The 25,154-nt window shown below is 50.9% G+C and overlaps 6 protein-coding genes across 6 annotated transcripts; 4 read left to right on the top strand and 2 right to left on the bottom strand.

Annotated features, from left to right (window-relative positions):
* Positions 1 to 483: 483 nt before the first annotated feature.
* N7468_001218 (uncharacterized protein) lies at positions 484 to 13,619 on the top strand (the record flags this gene model as incomplete). Its single annotated transcript, XM_058470515.1, is given in 5 exon segments — positions 484 to 614; positions 651 to 9,204; positions 9,219 to 9,728; positions 9,757 to 13,119; positions 13,173 to 13,619. 5 exon segments carry the CDS (start codon positions 484 to 486, stop codon positions 13,617 to 13,619), a joined length of 13,005 nt encoding a protein of 4,334 aa, XP_058333656.1.
* A 607-nt stretch (positions 13,620 to 14,226) lies between these two features.
* N7468_001217 (alpha/beta fold hydrolase) lies at positions 14,227 to 15,291 on the bottom strand (the record flags this gene model as incomplete). The annotated part of the gene is made up of 1 exon (XM_058470514.1): positions 14,227 to 15,291. One exon carries the CDS (start codon positions 15,289 to 15,291, stop codon positions 14,227 to 14,229), a length of 1,065 nt encoding a protein of 354 aa, XP_058333655.1.
* A 638-nt stretch (positions 15,292 to 15,929) lies between these two features.
* On the bottom strand, positions 15,930 to 17,371 carry N7468_001216 (survival factor 1 family protein; the record flags this gene model as incomplete). The annotated part of the gene is made up of 5 exons (XM_058470513.1): positions 15,930 to 16,028; positions 16,084 to 16,460; positions 16,559 to 16,986; positions 17,082 to 17,297; positions 17,352 to 17,371. 5 exons carry the CDS (start codon positions 17,369 to 17,371, stop codon positions 15,930 to 15,932), a joined length of 1,140 nt encoding a protein of 379 aa, XP_058333654.1.
* Positions 17,372 to 17,775: 404 nt separating this feature from the next.
* On the top strand, positions 17,776 to 18,315 carry N7468_001215 (mitochondrial 54S ribosomal protein uL11m; the record flags this gene model as incomplete). The annotated part of the gene is made up of 2 exons (XM_058470512.1): positions 17,776 to 17,904; positions 17,983 to 18,315. The coding sequence occupies 2 exons, from the start codon at positions 17,776 to 17,778 to the stop codon at positions 18,313 to 18,315; spliced, it is 462 nt and encodes a 153-aa protein (XP_058333653.1).
* A 1,634-nt stretch (positions 18,316 to 19,949) lies between these two features.
* On the top strand, positions 19,950 to 22,707 carry N7468_001214 (uncharacterized protein; the record flags this gene model as incomplete). The annotated part of the gene is made up of 4 exons (XM_058470511.1): positions 19,950 to 20,264; positions 20,470 to 21,448; positions 21,508 to 21,849; positions 21,905 to 22,707. Coding segments are annotated over 4 exons (2,439 nt in total), but the record flags the coding sequence as incomplete, so codon positions are not given.
* Positions 22,708 to 23,557: 850 nt separating this feature from the next.
* Positions 23,558 to 24,635, top strand: N7468_001213 (putative mitochondrial carrier protein (Pet8); the record flags this gene model as incomplete). Its single annotated transcript, XM_058470510.1, has 2 exons — positions 23,558 to 23,617; positions 23,679 to 24,635. 2 exons carry the CDS (start codon positions 23,558 to 23,560, stop codon positions 24,633 to 24,635), a joined length of 1,017 nt encoding a protein of 338 aa, XP_058333651.1.
* Between the last annotated feature and the right edge of the window lie 519 nt (positions 24,636 to 25,154).

The raw sequence follows: 25,154 nt of genomic DNA, 5'->3' as shown, positions 1-25,154 counted from the left end.
GGACTAGATCCTAAATACTTTATACAGCCATCGCCGTATAGTGATTTGTTACATACCTAGCCGACGATTATAGCCAAATATAGTATTACCAATTTAGCTCAAAGTAACTTGTAAGAAGGCGCTGATATTCTGCGTTGGAACGGGTCAGGAACCCGTTGGCTGTCACATGGTCGGGCGCGACCCGCTTATCCTTATCGGGGTTAGACTCTCCCCTGAAGTCTGAAGTGTACAAACGAACAAACACACCGCGTGGATCCAGCGACTGGGACTTCTCAAGCTTTCTTTCTGACTCTTCTGTTCTTATCTCTACTTAATATCCTCCTTCCCTCCCTTTCTTCCACGACACGCGGTTAGGATCTCTCGCCGTCTCCCGTGCCGCTGGACGCGACCTCGTGTCAACATTTATCCTTCGTCCGTCGCGGTCCCCGATCTCGATATCTGATGCCCATATTCCGGTCTATCGCAACAGAATTGAAATAAGCCATGGAAGTCGCCTCCACCGGGGCGCCAAATGGCGTGTCGACGCCTGAAACGGCATCCGTGGTGGATTCAGGCGCGGTGATCCAGTACCTGACTGAAGTGCTCCGGGTGACACTGGGGGCTTCAGAGTCCGAGTTGGAAAGCGCTGGGAGCTTGCTCTCATCGGCCAGGTATAATGACACCGTGCAGCGATGCACAAGATTCGCGTCGGAACCACAAGTCGCTCTCTACGTGCAAAAGGATATTGTGGCAGCCGAGGAAACAAATGGCGAGAGCGAGGGCTCTGGTGAGTCTGGACAGCAACGCTTGTATGACGACCGTGTCAGTTCTGGTGTTAACGATGCGTCAAAAGAATCTGTACAGTATGTTTATACGCTATCCTCCGAAATCTCCTCCGCCTCTACCACTGTCTCCTCCGTCGCTTTCATCAAACGCCCCGCCCCTATCGACCCGACTCTCTCTGTCGCCGAGCAAGTCCAGGTGATGAACTTACCCGGTCTCGCATCTCTCAACAATTCGCAAGCACAGCAGGGAAACTCCCTTTCTCCTTACCAGATCATTCACCTTTTACTCCACCATGGTCTTACCCCCTACTTCGAAGCCAATACCCGCAGCCAGGAAACAGCATTGGGTACGAAGCCAAGAACGGACACAGAGGCAAAGACTGGTGTACCAGGGACCAAAAAGAAGTTTGCTGAGCTGGAACTTGGGCTCTTGCACCTCCAACAAAATGTCGAGATCCCGGCACTGAATCTGCCTCTTCATGAAGTGGTACAGGCTGCTTTGAAAGAGGCGGAGATTAAGGGAATCAAGCCTTCTATCGAGTTGATTCCGGCAACCGTGTTGGATAACAGTGCGTTCACAAACAGCATCCAAAACACGGTGAATGGATGGATTCGATCGATTCAAACCATCACGAAGATGTCTCGGGATCCTGATGGCGAGTCGGCATCACCAGAGGTCAACTTTTGGTTGTCCATGGAGTCTGCCTTGGAGGGCATAGAGGCGCAGCTGCAAAGTGACGGTGTACGATTAACAATGGATATCCTCCGTCACGCGAAACGGTACCAGCCAACTCTTAGTTTCCAAGCAGACACTGGACTGAAGGACGCCACTGAATTGGTTCAGAAGTACAACCAGTTGATGCGGGATTTCCCGTTGGATGAGCTTCTGTCTGCCACATCACTTCAGAAGGTGCAGGAGTCGCTCGGCCTTATTTTCAACCACCTGAACAAGAAGCTGAAGATCTGCCCGTACCCAATAAAGCGTGCATTGTCTCTTGTTGAGGCTATTTCTGGTGACCTGGATAAGCAGATACATGATCTGATTAAAGGCCCGGAAGTTTTGCGCCTGGAGTACCGCGAGTTCCGATCTCTTATGAAGACGACCCAAGCAATTTGGCGCTCGTGGGATGAAAACTTGAAGGAGTTCACCAACGTTGCTCGAGAATCGACTCGTCGTCGAAACGAGAAATTCATCCCGATCAAAATCAACGCCAGGCATGACAAGACTAGGGAGCGGTTGAAGTACATTGATACATTCCGAGTCAACCACGAGCAGCTACAAAAGACGATTATTAATGTCCTCGGGCCGAAGTCTTCGTCATCTGAAGAGACTGGGGCCAGTGTTGACTCTGATGGTGCTGTGATCGTTGAGGAGATTGGGGATGTTGATGCTGTCGAGGAGGTCGCGCATGCCTATGCAGCCCTTCAAAACGTTGACGTCCTGGATGTCTCCCCCGAAGGATCTCGCACTTGGGAGCAAGCAGAGATTGGCTATAGCGAGCGTACTTCTCGTGTTGAGAACTCGATTATTGCCCGGCTTCGTGATCGACTCGCAACTGCTAAGAATGCGAACGAGATGTTCCGTGTATTCTCTAAATTCAATGCTCTCCTTGTCCGACCAAAGATTCGTGGTGCTATCAGCGAATACCAAAGCCAACTGCTCGAAAATGTCAAGCGTGATATTTCTGCTCTTCACGAGCGGTTCAAGTTGCAGTACGGTCATGCTGAGGCCCATGCTATGGCTCAGCTTCGTGATCTGCCGCCTGTTTCTGGCGCCATCATTTGGACCAGACAAATTGAACGTCAGCTGGATGGATACATGCGCAAGGTTGAGAATGTTCTTGGAGAAGATTGGGCATTGCATTCCGAGGGTCAGAAGTTGCAAATTGAGAGCAACCTATTCCGAAAGAAGCTAGACACTAGACCTGTTTTCGAGATGTGGCTTCGTGGTGTGCAGAGCCGCCACATTACAATTGCGGGCCGACTGTTCAACATTAATGTGAACCGCTCTGCTGGAAATATCTTCGAACTCAGTGTTAACTTCGATGCTCAAATCATCGCCCTTTTCAAGGAAGTTCGCAACCTTATTTGGTTGAACTTCCAAGTTCCTCATGCCGTCAGTAATATCTCCAAAGAGGCCAAGCGCGTGTACCCATACGCGATCAGCCTCATGGAGAGTGTCAGAACTCTCGCACAAACAATGCGCCAAATTGGCTCCATGCCTGATGTTGCTATTCTTCTCAATGGCTATGTGAATGACTCCCAGGCCATGATTGTCAAGGGCATTCCCCTACGATGGGAGTCCTTCGTCCATTCATATGAGCTCCATGTCAAGCAGTCCCTGGCTAACGGTGCCATTGACCCTTCAATGGCTACTCGAACCGAAAGCAAGCATGTCCAGTTTGTGAGGGAGTTCGCTGGTTCTGCTGCTGTTCTGCAATCGAAGACCGCTGATCTTCTCAATGCTGCCGAGCATATCTCAAAATTGATTCATGAGTTGAAGACCTGCCCATATGAAGCCCCAGCCTTTGTTGAGCGTATTAAGGCCATCCAAGGCACCGTGGATAGGCTCAACCTCCAAAATTATGTCAACCTTGGTTATTGGGTGTCGGAGTTAAACGGAAAAATTGAAGCTATTCTGCGCGAGCGACTTCTTCGTGCCGTTCGGGAGTGGATTGCTACTTTCCAAGGAACAGGTGCACAGTCAACTTTGCACCATGGCGCTGATGAGCCTCACTCAATTACCTATAGCATTAATTTCCCTGAATTGTTCCACGAGATCTCAATGAAGAATCAAGTTCTTCACCTTGATCCTCCTTTGCAGTTCGCTCGTGCAAGCTGGTTCTCCCACTTTGACAACTGGTTGGCCGTGATATGCAATCTCGAGAAGATCCAGGCATCGCGTTACGACCTTACTGTTGAGGTGCAGACCCTCCAGCAATCTGAAGTCCGTTTCACAGATCTTCCACAAACCTGCACTGAAGAACTCAACCAAGTGTACGGTGTAGTTGAGTCTAGACTCAAGGATGTCTCTGAATACGTAGATAAGTGGCTGCAATTCCAGTCCCTTTGGGATTTGCAATCGGAACAGGTTTATGATATCCTTGGTGATGACCTGTCAAAATGGCTTCAGCTGCTTCAGGAGATCAGGAAAAGCCGTGCTACCTTTGACACTTCTGAAGTCAGCCGTTCATTTGGCAACATCCGCATTGATTATGAACAGGTTCAGACCAAGGTCAATGCTAAGTACGACCAGTGGCAACATGAGATTCTCCAGCGATTCGGTGCCAAGCTGGGTGGCCGCATGAGAGAAGTCCACTCAGACATCGCCTCTGCGCGCCGCGACCTGGAGGGCCAAACTCTAGAGGCATCATCCACGGCTCATGCCGTGTCTTTCATCACAATTGTTCAGCAATGCAAGCGCAAGACTCGTGTTTGGGAGCCAGAAGTTGACATGTTCCGACAAGGTCAAACTACGCTTGCGCGCCAGCGTTACCAATTTCCCAATGATTGGCTTCATGTGGAAAATGTGGATGGAGAATGGACTGCCCTCAACGAATTGCTCGCTCGAAAGGGGAAGATTGTCCAAGATCAGACAGATGCTCTTCGTGCAAAGATCTCCGCCGAGGATCGTGTTATCAACGAGAAGATTTCTGAAGTTATTGCTGAATGGAATGAGGACAAACCTGTTTCTGGTACCATTCCTCCCGCGGAGGCCAACGCTACTCTGAGCTCCTTCCAATCACGCCTTGAGGCCCTACAGTCTGAATTCGAGATGGTCTCAAAGGCAAAGGAAGCCCTCGACCTGCCCGCGACTGCAGAATCTTCGTTGCCTGCCATCCTTGAGGAGGTTCAAGATTTCATGTCGGTCTGGGGAGCTTTGTCTAGTATCTGGGCAAAGCTGAACGAACTTCGCGAGGGCCTTTGGACCAGCATTCAGCCCCGAAAGCTTCGACAAAGCCTTGATGGTCTGATCAAGAGTACCAAGGAAATGCCTAGCCGTATGAGACAATATGCTGCATTCGAGCATATCCAGAATGTTCTTCGGGGTTACTTGAAGGTTAATTCTCTACTATCTGACATGAAGTCTGAGGCCGTTAAAGAACGTCACTGGCATAAGATCTTCAAAGCCCTGTGTGCTGATAAGCGCTTCAACCCTGCAACCCTTACACTTGGTGAGGTTTGGGATCTGAAGCTTACTTCCAGTGAGGTCATCATTCGCGATGTCATTTCCCAAGCCCAGGGCGAATTGGCGCTAGAGGAATTCCTGAGGACTGTACGTGAGGACTGGCAGAGCTACACTTTGGACTTGGTCAACTACCAGAACAAATGTCGCCTCATCCGAGGTTTCGATGACCTGTTCGCCAAGTGCAGTGACAATTTGAGCTCCCTGCAGGCAATGAAGCACTCCCCGTACTACAAGGAATTCGAGGATGAAGCGACGTCCTGGGAAGACAAGCTTAACCGTGTCCATGTTCTGTTCGACGTCTGGATCGATGTTCAACGCCAATGGGTCTACCTTGAAGGAGTGTTTACCGGTAATGCAGACATTAAGCATTTGCTGCCGCTTGAGTCTAGCCGCTTCCAGAACATCAATTCTGAGTTCTTCGCTGTCATGAAGAAGGTGTACAAGTCGCCCTATATCCTTGATGTCCTTGCTATCAACGGAGTTCAGAAGTCTCTGGAGCGATTGGCCGAGTTGCTCAACAAGATTCAAAAGGCTCTCGGTGAATACCTCGAGCGAGAACGCGTTTCGTTCCCTCGATTTTACTTCGTGGGAGATGAGGACTTGTTGGAGATCATCGGTAACAGCAACGACATCTTCCGTGTCGCCAAACACTTCAAGAAGATGTTTGCTGGATTGTCTGGGTTGGTCATGGACGATGATAACAGCAACATCATTGGATTCACTTCCAAGGAAGATGAGCACGTTCGCCTCAAGCGCGAAGTTAATTTGGTCAAGACTCCTAGAATCAACGACTGGCTCTCCGCGCTTGAGAACAACATGAAGTTGACACTAGCCGAACTTCTCTCAGAGGCTGTTGAACAATTCGAAAGCCTTTACAGTGCTGCGGAGGTCGACCGCACCGCTTTCAATGACTTCATTGCCAGCTATCCTGCTCAAGTTGTCGTTCTCGCTAGTCAAGTTGTGTGGACAACTGCTGTGCAGAAGTCACTAGAAGAAGGTGGAGCGAGTCTCTCAGCTTTGTTCGACGCAGAGGTTCGTATCCTGGAACTGCTCGCTGTTACTGTCTTGGGCGATCTGGACCCCATCACTCGCAAAAAGTGTGAACATATGATCACTGAATTTGTCCACCAACGTGACACTATTTCTAAGCTGATCCAGTTCAACGCCACCACTCCCACTCACTACTTGTGGCTTCTCCAGATGCGCTACGTCTACCAACCAGAGGGCGATTTCTTGCAGCGCCTGTATGTGCATATGGCCAATGCTAAGCTCAACTATGGATTTGAATATTTGGGTGTGCCTGAGCGTCTCGTTCGAACTCCTCTTACAGATCGCTGTTTTCTTACCCTCACCCAAGCCCTTTGCCAAAGGCTTGGTGGTTCACCTTACGGTCCTGCAGGTACCGGAAAAACCGAGTCCGTTAAGGCGCTGGGTCTTCAACTGGGTCGTTTTACTCTTGTGTTCTGTTGTGACGACACTTTCGATTTCCAGGCTATGGGTCGTATTTTCCTTGGTATTTGCCAAGTCGGTGCTTGGGGTTGTTTCGACGAATTCAATCGTCTGGAAGAACGCATTTTATCTGCCGTTTCTCAGCAGATCCAGAACATTCAAATTGGCCTACGAAAGAGCGAAGAGGATGACAAGTCTCAGATCGAGCTCGTCGGTAGACGCCTGGCTGTCAATTCCAACACTGGTATCTTCATTACCATGAATCCTGGATACGCTGGTCGATCAAACTTGCCCGACAATTTGAAGAAGCTCTTCCGCAGTGTTGCCATGTCTAAGCCCGACAAGGAGCTCATCGCAGAAGTGATGTTGTTTTCTCAGGGGTTCAAGCAAGCCAAGCCCCTCTCCAAGCAGACTGTGCCATTTTTCGACCACTGTTCCGCGAAGCTGAGCAAGCAAGCTCATTACGATTTCGGTCTTCGTGCCTTGAAAAGTGTCCTTGTCAGCTCTGGTGGATTGAAACGTGCTCGGGTCGCCAACTCTGATGGTGATCTGGGTCCAGATGAAGTGATTGAACCCCAGATTATCGTTCAGTCTCTTCGTGAGACCATTGCCCCCAAGCTTGTCCAAGAGGATGTGGAACGTATGATGGAGATCCAACTTGAGGATTTCCCTGGTGTTGATTACGTTCCTGCCAACTACCAAGATCTTACAGATGCTATCCGTAGCATTGCTCGCGAGCAGCACTATGTGGACAGCGACACCTGGGTCACTAAGGCCCTTCAATTGTACCAGATCCAGAACATTCATCATGGTGTCATGATGGTAGGACAATCAGGCTCCGGTAAATCGATTGCTTGGAAGATTCTGCTGCAAGCTCTGCAGCGTGTTGAGAACAAGGAGGGTGTCTCCCACATCATTGACTCTAAGGTCATGTCCAAGGAAGCTCTCTATGGTAACCTCGATAGCACTACACGTGAATGGACCGATGGTCTTTTCACTGGAATCTTACGAAAGATCGTCGACAATCTTCGTGGAGAGAACACTAAGCGTCACTGGATTATCTTCGATGGTGACGTCGATCCCGAATGGGTAGAGAACCTGAACAGTGTGCTGGACGACAACAAGCTCCTCACCTTGCCCAACGGTGAACGTCTTAACCTGCCTGACAATGTTCGTATCATGTTTGAAGTCGAGAGCTTGAAGTATGCCACTCTTGCCACTGTTAGTCGTTGTGGTATGGTATGGTTCAATGAAGATACCGTGACACCATCGATGATGATCAGCAACTATGTCGAGGGCCTCAAAACCAAAACCTTTGACGATCTCGATGATGATAGCGCCCCTGCTGGATCAGTTGCTCTCAAGACACAAGACACTCAGGAGACGCTGTCCACGATTCTGAGGCAACACCTGGAATCGGATGATTTGGTCCACAAGGCTCTTGCAGAGGCCAAAAAATACAATCACATCATGGAATTCACCGACAGCCGCGCTCTTAATACACTGTTCAGCTTGTTGAACAAGTCATGCCGCAACGTCTTGGAGTACAATGTTCAACATGTCGACTTCCCCCTGGATGCAGAGCAGATCGAAAATTACATTTCCAAGAAGCTCTTGCTCACCTTGGTTTGGTCTTTCACTGGTGACTGCCCCCTTGCCGACCGCAAGTCCTTCGGACAGTACCTTGCAGGCATGTCTACCACTGATCTTCCACCAGATGGCGATTCGTCACTTATCGACTTCGATGTCAGTCTTCCTAAGGCTGACTGGACAAGCTGGCAGTCAGAGGTGCCTACAATTGACATCAATACTCACTCAATCACGCAAACCGATGTTATCATTCCTACTGTCGACACCGTTAGACATGAGGATGTTCTCTACTCATGGCTCGCTGAGCACAAGCCATTGCTTCTTTGCGGTCCTCCGGGATCTGGCAAAACCATGACCCTGTTTGCTGCATTGCGGAAACTGCCCAACATGGAGGTGGTTGGCCTCAACTTCTCCAGCGCGACCACCCCGGATCTCTTGATTAAGACTTTCGAGCAATACTGCGAATACAAGAAGACTTTGAACGGCGTGGTTATGTCTCCCAACCAGATTGGTCGTTGGTTAGTGATTTTCTGTGATGAGATCAACTTGCCTGCTCCCGATCAATATGGTACCCAGCGAGCTATTTCCTTCCTGCGCCAGCTTGTGGAACAGAATGGTTTCTGGCGAACGACTGACAAGACTTGGGTCACCCTTGATCGTATCCAGTTTGTTGGTGCTTGTAACCCTCCTACTGACGCTGGTCGTACTGCAATGGCGGAGCGTTTCTTGCGCCACGCACCTCTGATTATGGTTGATTACCCTGGCGAGCTCTCCCTCAACCAGATTTATGGTACATTTAACTCAGCTGTGCTGAAGATTTTGCCTTTGCTTCGTGGATACTCTGAAGCACTCACCAAGGCGATGGTTCAATTCTATCTGGAATCTCAGAGTAGGTTTACCGCCAAGATTCAGCCTCATTACGTGTATTCTCCTCGTGAACTTACTCGCTGGGTTCGCGGTCTGTATGAGGCTATTAAGCCCCTCGAAACCTTGACGGTCGAGGGTTTGGTGCGTATCTGGGCCCACGAAGCTTTGCGTCTTTTCCAGGATCGTTTGGTCGCTGAAGACGAGCGAGCTTGGACTGCTGACGCGATTCGACGAATCGCATTGGAACACTTCCTACAATTGACGAGCAGGAGGCTCTCAAGGGTCCAATTCTCTTCTCAAACTGGCTCTCTAAGAACTACGTTCCCGTTGAACAAGAACGCCTGCGTGACTTTGTCAAGGCACGTCTCAAGACATTCTGTGAAGAGGAAGTTGATGTTCCTTTGGTCCTGTTTAATGATGTCCTTGAACATGCGTTGCGTATTGACCGGGTGTTCCGTCAACCCCAAGGCCATCTTATTCTCATTGGTGTGAGCGGAAGTGGTAAGACCACGCTGTCTCGCTTCGTGGCCTGGATGAACGGTCTGAAGGTCTTCCAAATCAAGGTCCATGGCAAATACTCTTCGGAGGACTTTGACGAAGACCTCCGAAGTGTCCTCCGCCGGGCCGGTTGCAAGGGTGAGAAGATTTGTTTCATCATGGATGAGGGTAACGTGCTTGATTCTGGATTCCTGGAACGCATGAACACACTGCTTGCCAATGCCGAGGTTCCTGGTCTGTTTGAAGGCGACGAATTCTCTTCTTTGATGACGGCTTGTAAGGAAGGTGCTCAGCGTCAGGGTTTGCTTCTTGATTCGCAAGAGGAGCTCTACAAATGGTTCACCCAACAGATCATCAAGAATTTGCACGTTGTGTTCACCATGAACCCCCCCTGAAGAGGGCTTGTCATCCAAGGCCGCCACTAGTCCTGCCCTTTTCAACCGTTGTGTATTGAACTGGATGGGTGACTGGTCCGACCAAGCCTTGTTCCAGGTCGGCTCTGAACTAACCCAATCTGTTGACCTGGACAAGCCCAACTTCGTCGCCCCCGACAGCATCCCGGTGGCTTATCGGGAACTGACATTGCCCGCCTCACACAGAGACACTGTCGTCAACTCAATGGTCTACATCCATCATTCGCTGCTCAGGTTCAACGAGCGTCTGCAGAAACAGCAAGGCCGGACTACCTACCTCACTCCGCGCCACTATCTTGACTTCGTTGCTCAGTATGTCAGGCTCTTCAATGAGAAGCGCGAAGATCTTGAAGAGCAGCAACGACACTTGAACGTTGGTCTGGAGAAATTGCGTGATACTGTCGACAAGGTTAGCGACCTCAGAGGTAGTCTTGCGCAGAAAAAGACCCAGTTGGAACAGAAGGATAAGGAAGCTAATGAGAAGCTTCAACGTATGGTTGCTGACCAGCAAGAGGCCGAACAACGAAAGACTGCATCTTTGGAGGTACAGGCGGCACTCGAGAAACAGGAGAAGGAGGTTGCCAGCCGAAAGGAGGTTGTGCTGCATGATTTGGCTCGCGCGGAACCTGCAGTTGCAGAGGCACAGAAGAGTGTCAGCAACATCAAGCGTCAACATCTTACCGAAGTCCGATCCATGGGTAACCCCCCTGCAAGTGTCCGGCTTGCCCTGGAAGCCGTATGCACTCTTTTGGGCCACAAGGTCGACAGCTGGAAGACCATTCAGGGTATTGTGCGGCGAGACGACTTCATTGCCAGTATTGTCAACTATGACAATGAACGGCAGATGACCCGCAACCATCGAACAAAGATGCAGAATGAGTTCTTGTCTAAGGAAGACTTCACCTATGAACGAGTGAGCCGTGCCAGTAAGGCATGTGGTCCTCTAGTTCAATGGGTTGAGGCTCAAGTGAACTACTCCGCGATCTTGGATCGTGTTGGTCCCCTCCGTGAAGAGGTGGATCAACTTGAGGACCAGGCCTTGCAAACCAAGGCTGAAGCCCAGGCCATCGAAAACACTATTCAGAGCTTGGAAACCAGTATAGCTACTTACAAGGCTGAATATGCTGCTCTTATCAGTGAAACTCAGGCTATCAAGGCGGAGATGTCTCGCGTTCAATTCAAAGTCGATCGGAGTGTGCGCTTGCTTGACAGCTTGGCATCTGAGCGTGAACGTTGGGAGGAAGGAAGCAAATCTTTCGAAACACAGATCGGCACACTGGTCGGCGATGTCCTCATCGCTGCCGCATTCCTCGCCTATGCTGGTCTGTACGACCAACAATTCCGTAAGGCTATGATTGATGATTGGGTTCACCAGCTTGGTCAGTCTGGTATCAACTTCAAACCGCACAACCCCATCACCGAGTACTTGTCCAATGCCGATGAGCGACTTACCTGGCAAGAGAACTCGCTTCCTGTGGATGATCTCTGCACCGAGAATGCTATCATCCTCAATCGTTTCAACAGATATCCTCTGATCGTTGATCCCTCTGGCCGTGTTACCGAATTCCTGCAGAAGGAAAGCAAGGAGCGCAAGCTTACAGTCACAAGTTTCCTCGACGATTCGTTCATCAAACAGCTTGAAAGTGCACTGCGTTTCGGAAATCCCATTCTCATTCAAGATGCCGAGCACCTAGACCCTATTCTCAACCACGTTCTCAACAAAGAGTATCAAAAGACAGGTGGCCGTGTGTTGATCCAACTGGGCAAGCAAGAAATCGATTTCTCTCCCTCGTTCCGATTGTTCTTGTCCACTCGAGACCCCTCTGCCTCATTTCCACCAGATGTTTGCAGTAGAACGACATTTGTCAACTTCACTGTCACTCAGAGCAGCTTGCAAACCCAATCTTTGAACGATGTTCTCAAGTTCGAGCGGCCAGATGTTGATGAGCGCCGTAATAACTTGGTCAAGATGCAAGGAGAATTCAAGGTCCATCTGCGTCAGCTCGAAAAGCGTCTGTTACAAGCGCTCAATGAGTCGCGAGGCAACATTCTCGACGACGATAACGTCATCGAAACACTAGAAACTTTGAAGAAGGAGGCTGCTGAAATTTCCAAGAAGATGTCCGAGACCGAGGGTGTCATGTCCGAGGTCGAGAACATCACTCTCCAGTACAGCATCATTGCACGAGCATGCAGTGCTGTATTCGCCGTTTTGGAACAACTTCACCATATCAACCATTTCTACCAATTCTCTCTTCAGTATTTCGTTGACATCTTCAACGCTGTCCTCTATCAGAACAAGCGTCTCCAGCAAGAGAAGGACCACTCTGCTCGAATTCAGATAATCATTCGTGACCTTTTTATCATCACCTATCAGCGCACTTCGCTGGGCTTGGTGCAGAAGGATCGGATTACATTGGCAATCCTTCTGGCCCAAGCTACACCGTTCCCAATGGATCGTGCCATTCTTGATCGCATCTTGGATGAATCAGTCGCAGACGCTGATCTCTCTACTACAGCAGATGGTCGCGAGCAAGTCATGAGCAAGCTCCTTAACATGTCAATCTTCAAGGATTACGTTCCGAATATCCCTCAAGATCAATGGGATTGTTTCTTCAACGAGGAGCTTGCTGAGAATGTCATTCCACCTGTTTGGGAAGGAAACACACCCCAGCTTGACCAGCTTCTCCGATCATTGCTTCTTGTCAAACTTTGCCGGATGGATCGGTTTGTGCCAACTGCTGAGCGTTTCATTGAGGCGGTATTCGGTCGCGAATTGTATGAAGGCAGCAGTGATCTGAAGGATGTGCTTGACCAGGTCACTGCAACAACTCCTATCGCTCTTAGCTCTAGCCCTGGGTTCGATGCCAGTTACAAGGTCGACGCTCTGGTTGAGCGGACTCACGCTAGCTGTGCTAACATCGCCATGGGTTCCAATGAAGGTCTCGAGAGTGCCGACAAGGCTATCAGCAATGCTGCTACAGCCGGTAATTGGGTTCTTGTCAAGAACGTTCACCTTGCTCCCTCTTGGCTGCAAAGTCTGGAAAAGAGACTGGAGTCTCTCAAGCCCCACAAAGAGTTCCGACTGTTCCTTTCCATGGAATCCAGCCCCAAGATTCCTGTCAACTTGATTCGTGCATCTCGTGTGTTGATGTACGAACAGCCCGCTGGTGTTCGTGCCAATATGAAGGACTCTCTTTCATCATTGACCAATCGAGCCACGAAGCCTCCGGTTGAGAAGGCCCGTGTCTATCTTCTGCTTTGCTTCCTGCACGCCGTGGTCCAGGAACGACTTCGTTATGCACCTAGTCTTGGATGGAAGGGATTTTGGGAATTCAACGACAGTGATGTAGGTGTCCCGTCTTGATCTAATTGGCTTAATACTAACTAAGCACTTAATAGTACGAATGTTCCGCTTTCATCATCGATCATTTCGTCGACTCTGTGGCCCAGGGCCGTTCCAACGTCGCCCCTCAGAAGATCCCTTGGGACATGATCCGCACTCTTATTTCCGAAATGTACGGCGGCAAGATCGATGATGCTGGTGACTTCAAACAGCTCGAAGGCCTTGTGAACAACTTCATTACCGCTGCCGCGTTCGAAGATGACTACAAACTGGTCTCTGGCGTTGAGAAGGAGGAGCTTCTCGTGCTACCCAGCAGCCCCAACATCCGTGACTTCATTGCCTGGGTTAACAACCTGCCTGAGCGTGAACCACCTACCTACCTGGGCTTGCCTGCTAATGCAGAGAAGTTATTGCTGGTCAGCCATGGTCGTAAGATGATCTCCGATCTTTCTAGGCTGACTACTCTCTTGGACGAGGGAGAGCAGCTCATGGTTGATATCTAGACAAAAGTGTCTATGTCATGTTTTCTTTTATTGTATCTAGCTTTTTTTGTTCTCAATTTTGTTTTCTGGGTTTGGAGTTGAGGTGGCTCACCTCTTAGATTGCGTACGGTTCATGGAGAATGGAACGATACCCGAGGCCGCTGGCGGAACCCTGCTTTGTTCTTTGCTTCAGTCATTCTAGATTTTCGTTTTGTATTTTACTTGAATCTCTTCTTTGTACAATTTCTCTTCGTTATGAACTATATCCCGGGTCGTGTTTCGACCCATTGTACAATTAGCACTTTACAAGTACGTTACTCGCATAATGATGCCTCCGACTACTTATGTCTCCGATAGCAAGGGCCGGGGTGCAGTTCTTCAAGTTGCCCTCATCCGGGCCCATATGTGCTAAAATCGAGTTCAAGACTCGCTAGTAGCTATCTGATTGGGCCATGCTGCCGTACTATAATAGTTCCAAAATTAACAATTTGCCTAATAGCTTCGAGCCCCATTTATCGCTGGTCTAGTATGAATGATCAGTCTGCAAAGATAAAAAAAAAAGAACACATCCATCAATAAGCATGAAATAATGGCTACTATTTCAAGCTCGCTAGATAGGCTAGAGTATCTACAGATCAGATTTGCGCGTGGTGTATCCACTGTCCCAAAATCCCGGCCACTCGCTCGGTAGAGAGTTGACTATGAACCTAAACAAAGCAGCATTAAGCTCCCGGGGCTTTTCAAAAGGCACCCAATGAGACGCATCGAGAGTGACCTCCGTCAAATCTGAGCAAGCCTCTCGCATAGGCTCTATCAGACGGGACGTTTTGGTATCGCATACAAGATCCCAGGTCGCATGGACGAAGAGTACGGGCTGCTTCAACCTTCTATCCTTCTTCCCATTGTATTCCGCATTTCGCTGATGATGCATGTAGTACGCACACCCGGTCCAGAACCCAGTCCGCTCCATGTCCTTGATGAACGAATCCCACACTTCAGCTGGAAGCATCGGAGGGCCGGTCATGTCGACGCTAGGAGGCTTCTCCCGTCCACCCAGCGGTCCCTCGCGGCGTACTTTAGCAGTATGCGCCGGAAGCGTACGATCTGGCCGCGCACCGGGCTTCTGCATCAAAGCATTGCAGTATCCCGCAATATCTTTGTTACACCATGCGACAGCCTCTTCGAATTCCTCTTCGTACCGCCTCATGTAATCCCATTGGCCGAATTCGTATTCATCCTCAGGATAGATGTCCCGGTTCACCAGTGGCAGAAACTGGTCCCAGCCGAGCTCGAGTGTCGAGTATGGAACGCAGATGCTCACGAGGGCTTTCACTGTTTCGGGATGTTGAATTGCCACGGAGGACGTCACCCCAGAGCCCCAGTCATGTCCGACCCAGACAGCTGCTTTGCGGCCAGTATCGGCCAGGAGAGCCATCATTCCCTCCACGAGCGCTTCCTGGCAGTAATCGTCCAGCAAGCGCCGGGAGGTGGACTGCCCGTAGCCGGGCATGTCGGGGGCAACGGCTCTGAAGCCTACCGCAGCGAATGCATCGAGCTGGTGTCTCCAGGTGATGGCAGTAGCAGGCCAGCCATGGATGAACAGGACTAGAGGGCCGTTGACTGGACCAGCTGCTAAGTAGTGGATTTTCTTGCCGCCAGCATAGGTAACTTCGTGTTCTGTGTAGGTGGCCATAGTAAGGAATTTGCGTTTACAGTCTTAGAGGTAGAATAGAGATAGTATAGAGATAGTATAGAGATAGTATAGAGATAGTATAGAGATAGTGTGGCGTTGGTCTTATGTATAATGGTTCATGGTATTTTAAATAGAGCCGGGCTTGCCTGTTTGCGCGAGGGTCTCATATATGGAGTCCATGGCGGGGGATCCGTCAGAAGTAGATCGGACCCCAAATGCCTGAAAGGGGTTATTCTCGGAGCCCTCCGGGGTTATTTCCCCTTTCTCCTTTTCCCAATCTTGTGAGATCCAGCTTGCGGTTTGAATGAATTTCTTTTCTTTTCTTTCCTACCTTTTTTCCAAAAAGAGCGCTTACATATTTCCATATAAAGAGCATGGCGTGGTTTGAGCAGCGTAAACCGAGAGGGTTGGCTGTTGTGGCACTTCAATAATAGAGCAACTACAAATGAAACCCAAAGGTGATATGGGTAATAGCATTAAGTATCCAGTGTGTACAGTCTGGTGGGATCCTGATACGCATAAGCCTTCCCAGAACGGCAGCATTTAGCACTAAATGTAAAATGTGTCATCAAACGCCATCAAATCCGACAGAGCGGGCGACTAATATCCTATATACGTGAGTGGTCCTCGCTCTGATCTCACGAGATGAAAGTCGACTCAGAGAACATGAAGCCCTCCTCTGAGACTTCCTTGTCGCCGATCTTGAGGTTCAATGAGAGCTTGTCCTTGGGCGAGAACTACAGATCACCAGTGTCAGCGTGTGTGCGCTTTATATGAGCAGATGATACATACCTGGAAGATGTAAGGTCGGGCACCAGCAACACTGCCGGCAATGGCCTTGATGAAGCCAGGGACCTCGCCCATGACATCGATACGGTCTAAGCGGGTTCCGAGGGGGCCGTCTACAATAGCAGAGACTTCCTCGCCGGCGGCGGTCTTGCCAGTCCACTCCCACTTGATGGAAGTGGGCTGAGGCCAGTCGCTTGTAGCATCAGGCTCCGAGGCGGTGTGAGTGACGGCGTTCGTTGTTCCGGCGTAGATGATCTCATCGTCCTTGAGGATAGCGCCGACGTTGACCTTGGTCGAGCCGTAAGAGGGTGGGGTGGTGTACTCCATCATAATGGCGGAGTAGGTCGGGGTTTGGAAGTTGATAAAGTTCCAACGGGAAGCTATGTTTACGTTAGAATCAGGATGGGTTTCAAATGTGCTATGGATATGGTCTCCACGCTTTGTATCATAAGTCTCTTCGGGGACGGGGTGGGCATACCAGCGTGATGGGGCTTCATGCCCTGTAGGGCGGGGATAAAGACTCCGCGACCCGCCAGGTCATAAGTCTTGTCCTTGGTGGTGATGCTGCCCTCAACGGCGCAGCGAGCCCAGAAAGCATGGCTCATAGAGCCCCAGGGGTTGGCGGGGTCAGTTCCAAAGTAGGAGGTGCCGTCCTTGCCGACCACGAAGCCCGGGGCCTTGCGGGTGAACTTCAGATCGACAAGGCAGCCTGGGTTGACTGTGGACTTGAGATGGTACGAATCGCCCTCCTCGTTCAGGGTAAGAGTCAGGTTATCGGCGCCGAAGGAAAGCATGTGCTCGTCAAACATGAAGTTGCTGAGACCATCGGTGAACCAAATTTGTTCCCCATCGCTGCCGTTCTTGTTGAAGATCTTGGTGTTGAAGTGAGCTGTCGTGTGGATGCCCCTAATCCAGCAGGTCGGTTAGCAAAGTAGTCTTCGTTCAGGATGGGCGTTGATGCGGCGGGGATGGTAGCTGGAGAGACGGCGGGGTAGACTCACGCAATGTTGCTGTAGATGATCTGAACGAAGACCAAGTCCCCGTTGTCAGACATGATATAGAAGGTCTGCGTCTCGACATTGGTATATTGATAGGCCTTCCATTTCAAGTGGTCCTTGGTCATGACCGTATAGGGTGTCTCGGCCGTCTGCTGAGCGACGGACTGGATTGCCTCGGGCCCATAGATGGGTTCCTGCGTGCCCACTGCGGCAGATAGGCTGTGGCATGATGAGGATCAGTTTAACCGCGACAGGAGAAAAGAGATAACATACGTTGACTTAATCCAGTTCATGATGTGCACCGGAGAACAATTGGATTGAATTTCCCGGCTTGAAATGATTGAAGAGAAAAAAGGGAGGTGGAAAGGGAAGGGGATCGCCGCGCGGGGCTCGAGAAGTTAGTTCGGATGCAAATGGGAGTCCGGGTGCGGTGATGAGCAGAGAGACTGTATCCACCACCAGAGTAATAAGAGATGGTTGAAAATATTGTTCGAATGAATCAGGATCCACAGCTGGGTCGATGTTGATTTATCTTTGATCTGAAATAAGAAGAACGATGACGTCTGGTGATTCCAGTGCTTCCAGCAGCTCACTTGACCGCCGACCAATCAGCGGTCGCACCTAAGGCGCCAGAAAATCTCCCGTCTTCAAGCCAAACACTGCGGCTTCACGCTTCTCAACTCCATCACATCTCACCATGGCTAAGAACGTATTGGCCAAAGACCAGTTTGTCAAGCTGATTGTCGGAGCGGGGCAGGCTAGTCCTAGTCCCCCTGTTGGTCCTGCCCTCGGTTCTAAAGGTGTCAAGAGCATGGATTTCTGCAAAGTGAGTTGGTTCGCCCTGGGCCTCCCAGGGTTCTAGTGGCTGGCACTTCTTTACTCGCATGAGCTTACACATGCACAGGAGTTCAATGCCCGTACCGCTCATATGAACACCGGTGTCCCTATCCCAGCGCGAGTCACCGTTCGTCCCGACCGCTCCTTCACCTTCGACTTGCGCACCCCAACTACCACCTATTTGCTTCTCAACGCCGCCAACGTCGAGCCCCGAAAAAACCGCCTGCGCGGCGCTATGAATCCAGGCCATGATGTTTGTGGGGAGATCTCTTTAAAGCATGTCTATGAGATCGCGCGGATCAAGCATACCGAGACCCGACTTTCTGGACTGAGTCTGCAAGGATTATGCAAAAGTGTCATCTCGCAGGCTAAGTCCATTGGTATCAAGGTGGTCCCGTGATAGCCGTCTGCGAATAAACACGCATGGAGAAGTCAATTCGCCGAAAGGCGCCCTGCAGTCCGGTGACACAATTGTAGGGGGGGGGGGGTCTGTGTCATGCCGATTCTCGGGGCGGAAAAGGCTGGAATGCCATAGCGATGACCTTGAAGCGGTTTAAGGCCGCTATTTTAATTGTGCTATAGTTTGTATTTGGGGCGTTATCTTGCGGGGCGATTCCTGGGGAGGAATCCTCTCCTACTGTACTATACCTGATCTTTTCAAGCATACTTAAGAGCATTATGCACAATTTTGATTTGAAGAACTCCTGGGAAGACAAGATTACGATGTCAACTGACAAGCGCTCGAAGCACAAAGCTCCACGCGGGCCTAGTTGTGCCTGGGCCAGTAGTGTATAACAGTGTGTCACCATGGACGGCATTAAACCCCCGGAATAATGGTTCTTGCACGGGAATCGCGCAATCTTGAAAGATACTAGTAGGCGAGGGATTTCCGGATGGACTCTTAGGGGCCAAATATTTTCTACTTTTTGAGACGCCAGCAATGGTTTGGTATACCAGGAGCGGGAAGTTGCCAATGGCCCCAAGACTTGGCGGGCATGGCGGACATGCGTGTAGGCGGTTATCAGTGATCTCTTAATGTATGGGATCGTGGATGTGACAAGATAGGTCGATGTGGCCGAGGCCAATCAGCGAGGGCAGGTTCATGCAGGGCGTCGACTAGGCCTCATGCGGTAAAATTCCAGATCATCGGGAAGACAACAGGTGCAGCGGGCTGAGGCCCGGCAAGTCGGCACGTTGTGATACCGTCACTGCGCTGCGACTGCAAAAATGTTCGTCTCTGGTCAAAAAGGCCGTAGCCGTAAGGCGTGGGTGGTGACTACGACACACACTTGAACGCTCCGCGACCTTCCGAAAATTGCCATGTGTTGGGCTCGGTTCAAAGCTGACAATCCTCAAGATTCTTCACAAAACCGGAAGGAACCGGCGATCTCAGAGAAAGCAACCCGTAAGACAGAGTCCGAAGTACTCTGTACGAGCACTGACAGTAATTACTTATAGGAACAGCGGAGAGAGGGTAACTTGAACTATACCGGGTCAACGCCCGCAGTAACAAAGGTGACGGGTTTCCACCCCCACCCGGTTTTTCTGATTTTGCCTCAGGCCCAGACCCCAAATCTTCTCTTCCTCCACTTCCCCTCTTGCCTTTTCACACCCCATCTGGATTCTGTGAAAGCTCCTGAAGCACTCTTCGTCGCTGCCATAGGGCCCTCTCTCGTCCCGTTGCGTAGTGGCTGCGTACGGATTCGGCACTAGCCTCTCCCGGTAAAGGAACCAGATTTGCCTCCACGTAAAGGGAACTACCGTTTGGCCTTTCACCCCACTGAGTCAAAAGTCTTAACGATCGCCAATCTCCAGAAAACACTCAGGGCCGAAGTGTTCCCTTCCGCGAAGCAACTGCCAACCTCCCGCGAGCCTCACGTTCCCCGTGAGGGGTATGCGTCCCGCCGACCCATTTCGGCGCCGTTGAAGAGTTATGACGTCTGTAACGGCCGAATCGGCACGTCCAGCCAATATGGACTCTGGTATGTCTTGCTTGTCATGAGCAACGTGATCGATCATGCAGTTGGTTTCTAGGCACTGACGCATGCTCGTATTCCAGACTCGCAGGAAATGCAGAACCCCGCCAAGGTCCCGGCCCAAGCGGGAGCCGGTGACCCCGACGCCAAGTCAAGATCGCAGCCTGGGCAGGTCCGCTTCTCGTCCGTCACGCAGGAGATTGAGCCTGCTTTGACTTCGCCGGCCTCCGACCAGCCTTCCAAGGACGCCCTCAAATTGACTACCAATGACGAAGAATTGAAGTCGCTGGCGATGAGCTTGCAGAAATCCCAGCTCCAGGAGTCAAGACTGCATAACTTCTCATACGAACCAATGTCGCTCCCGTCATCCAGGGTGAGTTCGCTATGTCTACTACGCGACTTACCCAATGCTTCTCTCCCTGTGTCGGCTTAGTGGAGCTGCTCTTCATCTTTTCTACGTGAACAACAGACTCGAAAGACCATGGCAGGAGCATTCACATCGTCACTTCTCATCTATCCGCAATCTCGTCTGATCAAGAGAGAAGGAGCACTTGACGCTAACAATCTATACCTAACAGGTCGCATCCCGAGAATCTAGCGATCGGAGCCACCGTGAGGGTATCAACTCACTTATGTCCTCTCCTCACGCTTCCCCTCCCATCTCCGCCGTACAGTCGCCTCCCCTGACGCCCGCGGTGACCAATTCCCGCGATGGCCGAGCTGCTGAAAGCACTGCGGCTTTGAACGCTCCTGCTCGTGCGAATCCACAAGCGATCACTCCGGAAACATCACCTCATGTTTCCTCCGGCGAGAAGACAGACGCCCAGCAAAGCACCCACCAGAGTGCCCCACCCTCGAGAGCTTCTACCGATATCATTTCCAACCGAGCTACGGCTTCATCCGATGTTTCTTCTTCATCTAATATACCCCACCACCGAGCTCAATTCTTCCTTGGTACAGAAGGAACTACTTCCCACGAAGAGAGCCCTCCGCCGACCCCAAGAGATTCGCATACGCCCCCAGGAGCTATCACCCCGGTAGGCGAGCCAAATGACCCGTACGCTCGAAGTAAGCGGGTCCCACAAAGCAAAAATCTAGGACAGCTAGATGCGAGATTCATCTTCGGAAGCCGAGATTCGTCGAAGCGATCGTTTCGTCCAGGAACCCCTCGTTCTGCTAGTGCCAGCGATGTCACCAAATCCGGCGACAAAAGGAGTATTTTTAGCAACAACAGGAAGGAAGATGAGTCAAAAAAAGCGCATGCTCATGGCCATAACCATCATGGACACAACCATCATGGATCTATGTCGGAACTCAAGCGATTCTTCAAGATGGGACATAAACACAAACGCCCTGAATCTCCCACGTCTGCACCCAAACGATCAAGCAAGTCGTCTGGTAAATCAACCCCATACCAAATGGCATCTGATAGCGTGCCATTTGCAGACGACCACGGTTTAGGATCTAAGTACGGGAAAACGGGCAGAGTGTCGGGTTCAGGGGCAGGCGGCTCCGCTCCGTCTGTTGAAGCGCAACAGCGACGGCGTTACCTTCGCAGTGAAGCAATTTCGGGATCGTCACAGCTGGGAAAGTCTGAAAGAGTACTCTCAAGAAAGTCACGGCCGAGTTCTGTATTGGTTCGACTTTGCACCACGGAAACATCATCGAAACCCTCGACATTATTCAGGAAGGAAATCATTGGTACGAAGTCATGGAATACGCACCCTTTGACCTCTTTGCCATTGTCATGACCGGGAAAATGACGAAGGAGGAAATTGCTTGCTCGTTCAATCAAATCCTAAGCGGCGTTGCGTACCTGCATGGAATGGGCCTAGCGCATCGGGATCTCAAACTGGATAATGTCGTGGTCAACAGCCATGGCATTATGAAGTTGATTGATTTTGGCAGCGCAGTTGTCTTCCGCTATCCTTTTGAAAATGATATTGTTCCAGCGTCAGGTACGTAGGAGTAACCTGCAGCGGTCTTGGACAAGACTAACGTGGATTATCACAGGAATCGTGGGGTCAGATCCTTATTTAGCGCCAGAAGTCTACGATGAGAAGAAGTATGACCCTCGTCCGACAGATGTATGGTCGCTGGCGATCATATTCTGCTGTATGACTCTCCGTCGCTTTCCTTGGAAGCAACCGCGCGTTAGCGATAATTCCTACCGACTATTTGTTTCACCTCCAACTCCCGGCACTCCGGTCCCCGATGGCGATACTAGACGGCCTCGCCCGAAGTCGACTCCCGATCTACCTTCCTCTGCCCACGAACAACGACAAGCACAATATCATTCAGATGTGTCGCAGCCTGCATCGCCTACCAAGTTGTCGGCTCCAGCGCCCCAGGCACCCAATGGCGCCAAGCCAGAACAAAACGCCGAGTCAACTGCCGAATCCAGCCAGAATGGACCCGGCGAGCCTGCTCAAAAACAAACCAGCCAGTCCAGTACAAGCACAGCGGCCAACAACACCGCCGGTGAGAAGCCTGCTCGCACAACAAGTAAAGAAGCACCTCCCCTTCCGCCAGGCTCTCAGCAGGCGAGTCAACGCCAAGAAGTCATCAAGGGCCCATGGCGGCTTCTCCGAATCTTACCGCGGGAAAGCCGCTATATCATTGGCCGTATGCTGAAGGTTGATCCGAAGGAGCGCGCTACCCTCGACGAAGTTCTCGCAGACGACTGGGTGCGCAACATTCCGACTTGCCAGCAAGAGGTGAATGGTGAAGTGAGGCCAGCCAAGAACCACACCCATGTTCTTGAGCCTCCTTCGCACAGTCCCGCAGTTGCCAGCAAAGGAGCCAAAGGCAAATAAGTGCTTTTCCTGTATTAAAATTTCTTCTGTGCATAGTACGTCCCAACCAAGTCTTACATCCCCACATGCTCCTTGTCCAACTTCCCTCCTTGCCGTTTTCTCCCGTTTCGCCTTCGGCCTTCCTCCAAAGAAAGACAGACCGGCCGCCTCGCCCCACTGCAAAGCCCATTGAGCTCAAGTCCTGCTTGTTATTCCTTGCGTTCAACTTCCTGAAGCCAATTTTTCATTGTTCAGTCGTGTATTCAACACTCTTATCATCCATCCGTAATGGTGACCGACGGCATTCATCGATGAAGGCATTTCTGGCAATCTGACGGAGTCGAACTCTGTTGGTAGAAATTGCTGATGCACGATTTCCCGGCACCTTAACTATTCTGTTTGAACTGCAAGCTTGAATGAGGATTTCTTCTTTCTCTCTTTTTCCGTTTTCCGGAGCATTCCTTTTCGTTGTCTTTCTCCCGGGCGAGCTGGCAAGTGCTTTTCTATGCACATGCTCCAGAGTTCAGTAGACCTGGAGCAGTAGATACTTTCAATAAAAGGATATAGTTTTTTTTTTTTTTTTTTTCTTTTTACTTTTTTTTTCCCCCTGAAAATAGCTTGAATAGCGTGAATGATTCAAGTACTTCGTGGCCAACAAAAACTAGTGGAGCTTTTCCCGCGGTCCCGATAGGGGCGATACCGGACGGGCTGACTGCGGAGCTTTCTTCTACCTCCGGTTCTCTTTGCCAGCTCAATCGGTCCTCTGTTTAACCAATTAGCCCTCCGATCCACCCTTCAGCATCTACAATGCTCTTGTGTTAGATTTGCGGTATCTCCGTTCGATCTGCGTAGTCTGCACAGGCTGCACAGCATGGCCCAGCAGCCTGACGGGCAGGAGCTAGTCTCCTCCCTCTGGACAAGATCCCTTCTTGTATGGATCTCTACCTGCGCCCTCCCAATCCTCTGAATCATACTCATTTCGATATATTTAGTCCGGCGCTGTCGCAGGTCTAACCGTAGACTGCTCTCTCTACCCACTCGACACAATCAAGACTCGTCTCCAAAAAGCACGCGATCCTAACGCACCCCAAGCACCCCGCCTCTCCCTCCGCCAAACAGTTCGTGGCATATACGCCGGCCTCCCATCTGTCCTCTTCGGCTCTGCTCCCTCAGCCGCCTCCTTCTTCATAGTCTACGATGGCGTCAAGCGCGCTCTCCTTCCTCAACAGCCCTCATCTCCGTCTGACCTCCCCTCCCGAAGTCACATCATTCTCACCCACTCCGTGGCCTCTTCTCTTGGTGAAATCGCCGCCTGCGCAGTCCGCGTCCCAACAGAAGTCGTCAAGCAGCGCGCCCAAGCCGGCCTTTTCGGCGGCTCGACATTGCTCGCGCTGAAAGATATCCTAGCCCTGCGACATGCCCAGCCCGCCTCCGCGGAACTCGGCGCTGCAAGCTCTGCGCCGGTGAAGCGCGGGTATGGACAGGTCTTCCGGGAACTGTACCGTGGTGCGGGTATCACGATTGCCCGCGAGATCCCGTTCACCGTTCTCCAGTTCACGATGTGGGAGTCCATGAAGGAGGCTTACAGTAAGCGCTACCTTCGGCAAGGTCCTGGGGCCGTACCGGGGTCTGCAGAGACACAGATTCCTGTTTCGACGAGTGCCTTCTTTGGTAGCATTGCGGGTGCGATTTCTGCAGGGTTGACTACGCCGCTGGATGTTATCAAGACTCGGGTTATGCTGGCGCGGAGAGGAGATGGAGGCGCTGATGCGCCAGTGAGGGTGAGAGAGATCGTGAGGGGTATTGCGGCGGAGGGGTATGGTGCTTTCTGGCGTGGGATTCAGCCTCGAGTGGCTTGGATTGGTATTGGTGGGGCGGTCTTTTTGGGTAGTTACCAGTGGGCCTGGAATACTTTGGAAGGCAGGAAAGCGAGGCAGGACTCGGAGTGATCCAGAGTTTTTCGATGCTCCAAGCATAGTGAATTGTACCATATTGTCGTAGAGTACGTATAGACTGGATCATAGAACCTTCATATCAAATGTTCATCATACCCGAGAGTGTACTCTTGCCCAGCATTTTGGAGCTAATGCATGTTGACAAGAGCCATCACCCACGCCGGGTTGAAACGCATCAACTCAAGCAGCCTTCAGCTTCAAGAACTCTTGGGCGTTTTTGAAAGCAACCATTTCCAACTCGTGGACCGTCAGCTTTCCAATTTTCTGCAACGTTTCGCGAAATTATTTGCCAGTCACGTTCTTCTGGAAGGGATAATCGACGCTATGCATGATCCTTTCAATCTTCGTGATCTGGAGCACCATCATCAGAGTTTCGACGCTAATTATGCTGCTTGTGATGACCCGGATGTTTCATTCCAGACATCCATAATCCCTTTCGATCTCTCCGCTGCCATGGCAAAGATAGACCGAAGCCTTTGTTGGCGTAATGTGTGCCATCCGCTAGATAGTTAT

The sequence above is a fragment of the Penicillium chermesinum genome (genome assembly GCF_028974085.1).
Source record: "Penicillium chermesinum strain IBT 19713 chromosome Unknown utg000002l:1.0-5270490.0:1.0-5274688.0, whole genome shotgun sequence".
In the NCBI taxonomy this organism is placed as follows: Eukaryota; Fungi; Ascomycota; class Eurotiomycetes; order Eurotiales; family Aspergillaceae; genus Penicillium; species Penicillium chermesinum.
This window is presented reverse-complemented; position numbering and strand designations above follow the sequence as displayed.